At 34.4% G+C, this 11,768-nt stretch overlaps 1 protein-coding gene across 1 annotated transcript in view; it reads right to left on the bottom strand.

Moving 5' to 3' along the window:
• Positions 1-468: 468 nt before the first annotated feature.
• LOC137933726 (potassium channel subfamily K member 1-like) overlaps positions 469-11,768 on the bottom strand; it is a 31,049-nt gene continuing 19,749 nt past the window's right edge. Inside the window, exons 2-5 of the mRNA XM_068777754.1 lie at positions 4,068-4,208; positions 2,335-2,544; positions 1,627-1,815; positions 469-1,456 (exon numbers count right to left, since the gene is read on the bottom strand). Of these exons, the coding sequence (XP_068633855.1) occupies positions 1,170-1,456; positions 1,627-1,815; positions 2,335-2,544; positions 4,068-4,208 (827 nt within the window). The 3' untranslated portion in view covers positions 469-1,169. The remainder of the gene's footprint in view (positions 1,457-1,626; positions 1,816-2,334; positions 2,545-4,067; positions 4,209-11,768) is intronic.

The raw sequence follows: 11,768 nt of genomic DNA, 5'->3' as shown, positions 1-11,768 counted from the left end.
CCATGTGTTATAAAACTGTCTATTTAGAAAAGTGAAAATGTGAATAACCTTTTTTCAGTCTTATATACAATGAATTTCGTAAAATCGCGCTGGATTAAATATTTTTATCTGATATATATGATTTTTTTTCAATAATAATTAACTACATATAAAATTCGAGTAATCAATATTTTAAAATGTTAATCATTGTAGAATTAGATTCTTCATTGATAAGCTAAATTTAATAACAAAAAACGTTGATAAACTATTTCGCTGTTTGATTAAAATGTATTTTGATGCAATAAAATATAAATGAGTTATTTAAATTCGTATTATATCTTAAATTGTCTTTAAATCGAATATGATGATTCGAAATAATTATTTATTTGATAAAAGATAAAATTATATTTTTTAATTTACACTTTGACCGCTTCAAATTATTTTTTAATATTAATTCTGAATGAAAAAATAATACAAAATATTTTTTTTAAAATCAAAATCTACAGAGCGTTATTTAAGTAAAGTGATCGTTGAAGATAGTAGAATTTGCTGCATTTCATGCAGCTGTCACATGTCAATGACGTAATCATTGTGTTTATAGAGAACGATTATGAAATTCTACACAATAAGATGACATTTCTTCGACAGAACAGAGCGTCATATCAATGTACGTGCAGACCTCAACCAACTGATTGCACTATAAAGTATATTATATTCAAATGACAATACAAAATATATGCTTAACGAGATCTGAATGACGATATGTTTGTAAACAGCAAAGTGAACTTCTGACAGATGTGTAAATTTTGATAATTACTTTTGAATTATTTACTAAATATAGCTGATAACTTTCCTAGGAAGTCTTGGAGAAGCTTCGATATAATTAAGTATTCCGTATCTTTTAAAAGCATCGGAAATGCTTCGGTATCTTTCGGAAGTATTCGGAATGCTTCGGTACCTTTCGGAAGTCTTCGGAATACTTCGGCCGTCCGTGTAAAGAATATTATATGCTGCCAATGGTTAATGGTCGAGAACCTTTAAATTACGCCTGTTTAATAAGATACATATTGATTGTTAACGTTATTATATTCTGACCATCTTTAGTAATACATTTAATATGGTGTTTAATTAAATATAGTAATTTTTAACATATAGAGTAGATGAGATATTTCAGGAGGATCATTAACGATTTAATGTAAGCGAATATCCCTCGCGTGGACAGGAGTGGTGTCCTCAGGGCTGGGACTGTCATCCTGGTGTGGGCGAATGTGCACCACGGAGCGACGCTGGTCGTAATGGTCACGCATCACCAGACCACCAACACCGTACCCTGGCCCAGTGGAGCCGCTCAGACGCATCTTCTCCGGGTCCTCGTCCAGCTTCATCGAGGAGAACACCGTGCTGAGGTTTAGTTGTGGGATGTCGTAGAACACGGTCAGGGTAAGCATCAGGAACGTCAGCCCGGTGATGAGGTACACTGCAATGTGTTCAAAATTATTGGCGGGAAAATAAACGAATGACAGTCAATGATCTGTCAAACGTTATTTTTTTAATTTTTAGGAATGTATTATAATATCGTACTTTCAAAGTTACTGTAATGCAAAGTCAAACAGCTTAAAGAGTTAGCCTAGTAAGAAATGTACTCACGTGTGGTGGCCACTTTATAGAAGGGCCGGTACGGTTGGTCGGGGGAGTCCCCGGGAATGTAGTCCCCGAGGCCGATGGTGGTGAGGGAGATGAAGCAGTAGTACAGCGAGTCAAGGAAGTCCCACTCCGGCTCCATGGCTGCGAACAGCGCAGCCGGGACCAGGATGAAGAACACCACGAACGTTGTCACTGGAACGTGAAATTTCTTGCATGATTTGAAGGCGATATATTCAGATGGTGAAGGCTTCCGGCACGACCAGTTTGCTGTATAACTTCGGACTCCTACCTAAGGTTTGAGGTTAAGGTTCAGATGTACTGGATTATCATGTTCACTTTTTCTACAGCTTGACGTTTTTATAGGATGAGAGCAGTGGACTCAGATGTAAGACGTCCACTACAAGGTATAATCTTCTAGTAATCACCCGTTGATGTCTTGCGTAGGTCCAGAGACTTACTGACCTTGACTATTTCATCTGGCCACCTGGTGAGGGATTAGATTCCAGATGATAAAATATCCACCAGCTCGTTTTTGACGGTTGCACGAGTGTTATGCCTCGTTTAGGCTACATCCGATTCGATCTTGCAGCGAAGATTCAAATATAGAACTCTCTATTATTCTCTGGTTGTCCTTGGGCCTTCTTATATAATCCACGAGTTATCACCGGCAACACACACTGTTCAAAAACCATCATACGTTGCATTATTTACCGATAATGGCGAGATGCACCAGGCGTATGGTGAAGGGGCGGTACAGATGACCGAGTGCTGCGTTCAGAGCCCGGAGCAGAGCTGTCGCGGGCAGCAGCAGTCGTTCCACCAGCGCCGAGAGCAGCACCAGGGTCAATGGGATCCCCAGCAAAGCGTACGCCATGCAAAACAGCTTCCCCGGCTTCGACAGCGGAGTTACATGCCCGTACCCTATTACATAAACATAGAATTAAAGTGGAAATTCTTATGTTTAAAAAGAAGGTTCGAGATCTTTTGGCGTAAGAATTAATGTAACTACATTCATTTTACTTGTATATTATATAGAATGTTTTCTTCCTATTTAAAAATGTATACATATGCTAAGTTTAGTAATATTTAAGATTCAAAACTAGAACAGCATCGGAAATTAAACTAAAGCATCAGAAAATTAATAGGATGTAACAGATATTTAAAAAAAATATTGAAAGATAGATCGATTCTCAGCAAAATACTGATTATTAAAAATAAACTAACTAAAGCCAGTTAAAAAATATCATTCCAAAATCACTTTAAATTTCAAATATAGAACTCTACACGAATTTTTTAACGTGTTCATCGATCCGTCATTTTTATTCATAAATTGATATAGAAGTTGACAATTAGTATTTTTTTTTTGTGTTTTTAACATATAGTGATACCTTCGCAAAATACGAAAAGACAAAAACACAAACATATACAATTTGATACAATTTTTCTAATTTTAAACTTTAAAAACTTAAACCCAAAACATATAGGATCAAAGAGTTAAGTTATTTGTAACGGGTGGCGCAAAAGTAATGTCATAATATGAGCGTGCCTTAATTTTTACAAATCGCGCCACACGTCACTGTGCTTTGACATTTATAATGTAGATATATAAAGAATTAGTTTTCAAAAAGCAATAGAGCGATGTTCACATTAAAAACGTGAAGTTATTGTTACTGCTTTTTTGACAAAATTTTTAGACTTTTGTTTTAGCGCAACGTGAATTTGGACGTTGTTTTCACGTCATCTTGTTCACCGCAACAAACCATGCAACTTATCTCTTGAAAGTTAACTTTGAAGAAGTTATCGCCAATTTGAAGCCAGATGTATTGTGAGCAACAATTCAAAATGCCGTCAAACGAATGCAATTATTCACCAACTCGGGAGATGGTAAATTTAGCGACATAATTTTTAGAATAAATATCAATCATATACCGTGCCTGACGATAAATATTGCACATCGACTTTTGGAAAGCTACACTACACTATCCTTGTCTCACACTATCTATGTGACATTTTGTCAGTCGTTGTATTTAGTGCGATAGAGATAACGCCATACGAAGCCGAAATTACCCGATTTTCTCTTTCCAAAGGTCGATGTGCAATATTTATCACCAGGTATTGTACTTTCAAATAAACTTTTTATATCTCTCTTTTTAAGTTTATAACAAAATGGCTGCCTGATTACATTATGACATTACTTTTGCACCACCTGTTTTAAATGAGATACATTTTTATTGAATATATTAATATTCACATACAATCATTCATATTGATCGAATGATATGAGGAGAACCCATAGCTTACTTTGAAATTTTGTTAATAATTTTCGAGGCATGCTGCTGCAAAGAGATTACAATTAATTTCTATGTTTTATTTACCTCGTATATGATGAAGATTTAAATAAGAGTGAACAGTCTTACCCAGTTAAGAGTCTGATGAATACGTACCAATGGTGGTGACCACCGTAGAGGAGAAGAACAGCGACTGTCCAAAGCTCCAGTTCGGCCCGCTCGTGACGTTCCGGGACGCCGACACGCCGCGGTTGTTCGCTTTGATCACCTCCTCCAGAAGTGCCTCCAGGTCATCATCTACGGCAATATTTAGTCAAATATTTAACTAGATAGGGAGAGAAGATTAGTTGGTGAACGCGAACGCCAACTTCGCTTCCAAATCGCTCAAGAAATCAATGTCTAAAAACCTTGCCAAATTGTCACTTTGTATCACTGATAGTAGATCTTAATCTTATAATTAGAAAAACAACACTGAACCGTCGACATGTGGAGTACACACCCATTTATACTACGGATAAGGTTTTACTCGGTTAGAATTTCAGAGAACCGTACACAAAAATTTATAAATAGCTTCAAGGTCATGCGTGTTCACGGCACTTCTATATCCTAGGGTTCCATGTTTATTGTTTAGAGGGTTCTGTGACTCGTGCTTTGTATATATATGCCATAAAGCTTGTCGAGTGATTCTCTTCTAAGTTCTATATTGATATTTTTGTACATCCACACTATGTTGTGCTAAAGATGGAAACTTTTTGTGACCCCTTGTTTATGTCGTTTATTATCATGTAACTTATTTTAAAAGTTACACAGTAAAAATAAATAAATAAAAATAAAATATTTCAAAATACCTTACATGCGTTAAATAGGCCGTACAATACCCGGCGTCAAATATTGCACATCGACCTTTGGAAAGAGACAATCGGCTAATTTCAGCTTCGTAGAGCGTTATCTCTGCCGCACGTCTGATGAAACCTCGCATAGGTAGTGTGGGACAGAAATAATGCTCTACGAATCCGAAATTAGCCGATTGTCTCTTTCCAAGGGTCGATGTACGATATTTATAGCCTGTAATATATTTTTCACGCCTCATAACAAACACCTTTTAATTAAAACACAGGTTTTCAACGGGTCAATGCAATTTTAATTCGGTAACATTAACAAAGGTTTATTTTTAAACCCACTTATATTGCTTTCACTTAGCTAATTTTGGACGGAAAGTTAATTCTAAATTTAAAATTGAAATTATTTCGTAATAATGAACGTGAATATATTTCTACCTTATTGAAGCATGGGCACCAAAATTATTTGTATTTAAAATCGTAATAGAACAGTTTTTACTTGTCAAAAAGATGTTATATCCTTACACTATATTGGACGGATGGAGATAATTATCATCATCATCCATCATCCAATGGCTACAGCAAGGCATAGCTTTCCCCAAACATCGCTATCACGACCGTTCCTGCGCTGCCCATGTCCAATAACTTACGGCTACTTATATGTCGTTGGTCCATCCCTGGCATCTGTGATCCAGATTATATATTATATATATATATATATATATTTCAGAGTGATCATTTTATACGAAATGAATGGAAGTAGGTGTAAAACTTTTTGCTGTAAATTATATTATTTAAAATGTTGTGGCAAAGGCAATGATTCAAATTAAAAAAAATAGAGTTCCTCTGCGAACTTTTAGAACCTCCATAGAATTATGTGATACACTTAGATGAGGGTGAATTGGACGGATTAGATTCAATTATCTCGGCTAGATGATACAGCCTCCGGGGCTTCGTTATCCAGCGTATTAGAATTGAATCTATTACGATAATGTAAAGTGTTTGTCTGGTCTTGACCTCTGTGTTCACGGCAATCAATAGTGGCATTTTGTCGCAATTTACACAGATTTAATTACAATTATGATCAATCTACCTACAGGGTGATTGTTAATAGCTTGAGTAAGGCTAACTACGACGCAGATAGTGACATCGTCGCCTCCTTAATAAGGGGTGCAGGATACCATCACAGATTCTTACAAAACTGCGAGATGATCATAAAGAAAAGTCATAACTATGAACAAAACCTAAGGTCGTGTAATAATGTTAAATAGCTACGAATAATAAGACAATAAGTTTAAGCAGCTGAGATAAATGTAAAAATAAAAATGTTAATAACAAAAGGGAAAATAAAAAATGTTAATTTGTAAGAAATGTGGCGACGGATATGAACGGAATGAAAGATATCGTGAAAGAAGGAAAAAGATAAATACGAAACAAAAAACTTCATAAGGCAATTAATTACCTATCGTAGATTAAGATAGAGGAACGAGAGGTCCCCAAAAGAGGGAGAAATTAAAAAAAATCCCATCACAAAACGCGATACCGCTCGCTTGCGAAAACCAAACGCAGAGATTAGAAAAAACATACACCCTATCTAAAAACTTAATGGTTTCAAAAATGATAAAAAACGAAATGATAATATAAAAAGAAAAAGCATTTTTGAAATTAGCATTACTAAATATAAAAATTAATTATTGTTTATTATCTCTCATTTCAGACGTTGCCCTGATAGAAATTACTCGCCTGTCCTAAAATTAATAGCACTAGTTTCAGAGTGTTCACTTTATATAGGTGATTTAAAATATGTGTGAAACTTAAAGATTTTACTGACAAATGAGCTATATATAATGTGATAAAAAGTAAGGTGAAATTGTCTTTTAAAACCCCCGGCTATTAGGAAGGCAGGTAATTTTTTTTCTAGATTAGTAGGATTATCTATAACATTTGCCAAGCGTTGTTTGACAAAAGTTAGAATATTATTTGAGTTAGCCCAAAACTATTTTGAAGAATGTTTTATATATCTAATAGATTCAGACGTTGCTTTGCGGAAGTCTATGTACATAGAAGTAGCTATATATTAGTCCTTTTCTTACTTAGGATGTTTTATATCTCCAGCGCGTCAAGTTTCGATTGATCGATGTCATACTGTATTGTTCCTTCGCGAATTTTGCAGCCATCGTATTCACCTGATTTCTCTTAGTATGATTTCTGGCTATTCAGTAAACCTTTTTTAATACGATTGAGAAGATACAACCTAATCGAAGAAGATCCTGAAGGCTGTACCGGTCGAGTGGAAAAAGCGTTGTTAAAAGTGCGTTTTATTCGACCGGGATTACTTTGATTGAGATGAAATTGATAAATAAAGAATTTAAATTTTATAAACAGATTCATCTTACTTTTTGATCAAGATATTAAATTCATTTGACATTACAATGTTGCAATTTTAAATTTAAACCTATTCTTGAAAACATACATTAATGTTCTATATCGAAAACACATAATATATTCTATCAAACTATTTCAGTTTATAGCTCTGTTCAAGTTAATTATACTGACTAAAATAACTAACAAGTTACGAGTTCATCACAACCGATATACAAGATTAAACCACTCAACGCGTCAGATTGGATGCAGGGTTATCTTCACTTAATAGCGTGCTATATTTAGCTTTGTTAACCAAGTTTAAAATGAGTTATAGCTGCGAAAAGCAATTTCTCTAATACAGGAAATCATATCAAACGTGGCAACACTAACAAGTGGATAAAATAATTCATTTATTAGTGATACCGGAAAGTAATGTCGCTTTAAGTTAAATTCACAAGAATACATTTTTAGCAAGTTTTTATTTCTAATCAACAATATATTCACCTTTGTTATCAACAATCTTTTTAAGATAAGGATTATATAGCTACTTCCGTCATGCAGTAGTAGTCGTGCAATAAAGTGCTCCGCCCGCCATTCCTCTGATAAATGCGCGTGCAGCAAACATTGCGAATTACACAACTAACACCAAAATCATTCAACACGTGTTTCACCAATTAGTGCCAAACACAGAGTGACTCTGAGGATGCCCCGTGGAGGGGTGAAATACGTGCGCATTTATCAGCGGGCTGGCGGGCGGTGCACTTTATTGCACGACTACTGTTGCATAGCGGGAGTAGGTATATATTAGTCCTTTTCTTACTTAGGACGGACTTCCGCAAATTAACGCCTGAATCTATTAGATACAACAACCTTTTGTCCAGTAATATACAAATTTTAATGCCGGAGCGTATATGTGGACTGAAACGACATTACTTTCCGGTCCCTCTAACATTTGAAAAGAGATTTAACGATATATATAAAGAATAATTGAGAAGATCTGCAGAAAAAAAAGCCATGGTCACAGACATAGATCGATGAATTGCTCGTCTGAAATGGCAGTGTGAGGGACACTTCGTGTGACCGATGGTTGTTGGGATCGAGAAGTTCTCGAGTGGTGTAGGTAGACGTGTTGTGGGTAGGTCGACAACATAGTTAAGCTCATACGAAGTTGCTGAATGCGGGCAGTCCAGAACTGGTCATAGTGGCGATTTATCACGGAAACCTATGTCTTGTGTATTTCTAAACAGTTTGGTACAAATCATGATATTATTGGTAAGTCTGATCAGAACATATATTTCAAATTTTCTACATAAGAATAGATACACAATTTGCAAAAAAAAAGGTAAAAAAAATATATTAAATTAACTTTTACAGTTATATATACATTGGAACGCATATTTTTTTAATTGCTTAAGCAAAGTGGTTGTCGATTTTATATCTTTAATAAGATATACTCAGTGAAGCACTCTGTGTTTGGCACTAATCGGTGTAACATAACTCCTGAAGATGCCCCGTGGAGGGATGAAACACGTAACGAGTGATTTGATGGTGGCAGTTGTGTAATTCGCATTGTTTGCCGCATACGCATTTATCAGCGGGCTGGCGGGCGGTGCACTTCATAGCACGACTACCACTGCATGTGCGGATGTGGCTAAATATTGATCCTTTTCTTACTTAGGATGGACATCCGCAAAGTAACGCCTGATTCCATTAAATGTCCACAGTGTATTTACAAGGAAAAAACTGTCTGTACCAAAGTTTCGACTGCAAGAAATCTTTTATTCGTTTGTAATAAACGAAATCATATTTTTAATTATATTTTTAATTTCGTAAAACATTATTGGACTACCATTTATGGAATTCAATACGCATATTAAAAGTAAATTGACGGTAAAAAGAATTATTATTTAATAAACGAATGTTTAAATGACAAGAATCCTTGGCAGTGATGACCCTTGATTTCATTTAGGCTATATGTGACAAAGTTTATGTGCATAAACCGGCATTGTTAAACATTTTTTAGAAAATATGTTGTTGTAGAGTTTCACCTTGCTTCTTTCTAAAACTATACCATAGTTTTAGGGCAATTTAAAAAAAATATTTGATGTCGCTGGTTGCGAGTATAATATTATAATTAAAAAAGATACAATGCCAACTTTAAGGTATCTTACATTAATAAATAATAAAAATTTAAACAAAAAAGTTTTATATAAGCAATAGATTTTTTTTCATCGACATAAGTTAAACGAAGTTTTATGATCGATGTAAACGCATCCTTACGTATGACTAATCAATGAGATACGTTGCACACATATTAGCATATTATACGGGATTAAATTCAAAACGTATATTAAAAGTAAATTGATAAAAAATGCTTATTATTCAATAGACGAAAGTTTAAATGTCAAGAATTATTGTCAGTTATGTCGCTTGATTATCTTGATTTTATTTAGGCTATATCTAGCAAAGTGTATATGTATAAATATGTATTGTTAAACTTTATTAAAATATATGTTGTTGTGGAGTTTCTTCCTGCTTCTTTTCCACAACTATTACACCTTGCAAAGCAGAGTCAAAAAAAAAACAGAAAAAAAAGTAGTCGAACAATGAGAGTCTTGTTAAAAGTTCCAATGTTGAATAAATGAATTTAAACTTTTATTTAGATTTTTTTCATACGTGACAAAAAGTTAAACAAGATGGCGGAAAGGCGTGTGTTGTACACCAACTAAATAATGTTAGCCAGTTTTGGCGCGGCAACAAAAAGCGTGTTACGAAGTGAAAATTAAAAAAATCTCAAAGCTCCGCTTCGTGTTGTTATTATTTTCGAATTGTTTCACTGTTTGTGAATATAATTTTTGACTTTACTTTTCAAGCGTCGGAAAATTTTGTAAAGGGTTTAATGATTTATACGAATATATGGAACGCCGAGAAACTTTACACAGCTTTTATGTTAAATACAAATAAAATATATATTTTTTTAAATCATGTTTGTGTTTAAACATGTATTAATATCTTTAATCATAACAGATAATGTTTTGGTATTATATTAAAAAATTAATATTACATATAATGAGGATATATATGGATAGCTTTAAAGAGATAAATGTAACTCTTATTGTTGTCTCTTTCTAACTTAGCAACGATGACCAGTCCTGAGCTCTGCGTTTCACTCATCGGTGTAACATAACTCCTGAAGATGCCCCGTGGAGTGGTGAAACTCGTGTTGAGTAATTTGGCAGTGGCGGTTGTGTGATTCGAATTGTTTGCCGCATACGCATTTATCAGCGGGCTGGCGGGCGGTGCACTTTGTTGCACGACTACTACTGCATGTGCGGAAGTGGCTAAATATTTGTCCTTTTCTTACTTAGATAAATGTAACACCTATTCTTGTCTCTTTCTAACATAGCAACGTTCATTAGTCCTGAGCTGCCTGCATCCAGAGTATTCCTGCGACCCTATGTCTTTGGTCCACCTAGTGGAGGGCTTTCCCACGCCGCGTCACCGGTCCGTGGTCGCCACTCCAGATCCTTTCGGTCCCAATGCTCCGTTCACTGCCACTTCAGACAGCAATTCTTTGAGCTCGTAATGTATAACTCATATGCTATTAATTAGTGTACGGTATATCCTATATAAAAATAAATAGTTTCAAAATTCGGATCACTAACATATTTCAGAGAACACTTTTTGTTAGTGATTAGAAATATATATAAGAGTTTTAAAGCTCTTTCTTGATAAATAAGCTATACAGTAATTCATGTATAATGGATAATCTCAAAATAAATAATATTAAAAATTATTAAACATTTAGTATCTCTATAAAACTGTAAATTATAGAATGGAGAAATTGGCCTTATAGGAAAACGTGCATTCTCGGATAACGCGCTCATATGACCCCGTACAACGCGACACAAACAAATAACTAACTTTTGTCCTAGTGTTTAAATATTAAAAAAAATCAATGGCATAAAAATTCATATTAAGAACATTATTTGGAGTATAAACCATTCTTTAAGATTTATAATGAACATAGAGAGATATGACTTGATAAATATTTGATTATGGGCACTTGTTATACGAGGGGCATTAAATCGCGTAATATGAAAACACGTTATAAAAGTGACGGTTTACAAGAAGTATTACTGTATTTTTTATTTTCTTCTCTATACATAAATACTTGCAAACGGTTAATAGGCAGTCAAATAGAGGTTGGACATCGGTGTTAGGATGTAATTGCCCAATTGTGGGCTGTTTTAAAAGAGACGGTAGTGAATCTAAAGAGGTTGTTATGAAAATTGTTATGTAATATATCTTTTACACCGATAAATAATCACGCTGTATATGTATGTAAATATCATTCGTTAATACTGGCTTAAGGCCTATCTAATAACCAGTTTTAAAAATTTAACAAAAAATTATGTATTGATACATTAGGATAAATTTGATGATATCTATTTATTATGTGCATACATTTTCTTAAAACAGATAACGCGTAAATGGATAAAAATCAATCATGTAATTTGGGGTTCCGTACAAGTTTCTAATAATAAAACCGAACGGTGTATTTCTGTTCAACTTAAATAGCAGTTCCATCTTAAATAGCAGGCTATGTGTCTTGTTATAATTAGTGACATGAATTAAAAGCATATATGAAACT

The sequence above is a fragment of the Battus philenor genome, unplaced genomic scaffold (assembly GCF_028537555.1).
Source record: "Battus philenor isolate CCGP_79_NKW_IND1 unplaced genomic scaffold, ilBatPhil1.0.hap1 SCAF_14, whole genome shotgun sequence".
In the NCBI taxonomy this organism is placed as follows: domain Eukaryota; kingdom Metazoa; phylum Arthropoda; class Insecta; order Lepidoptera; family Papilionidae; genus Battus; species Battus philenor.
Note: the sequence above shows the minus strand (reverse complement) of the source record. Positions and strands in the feature narration are given on the sequence as shown.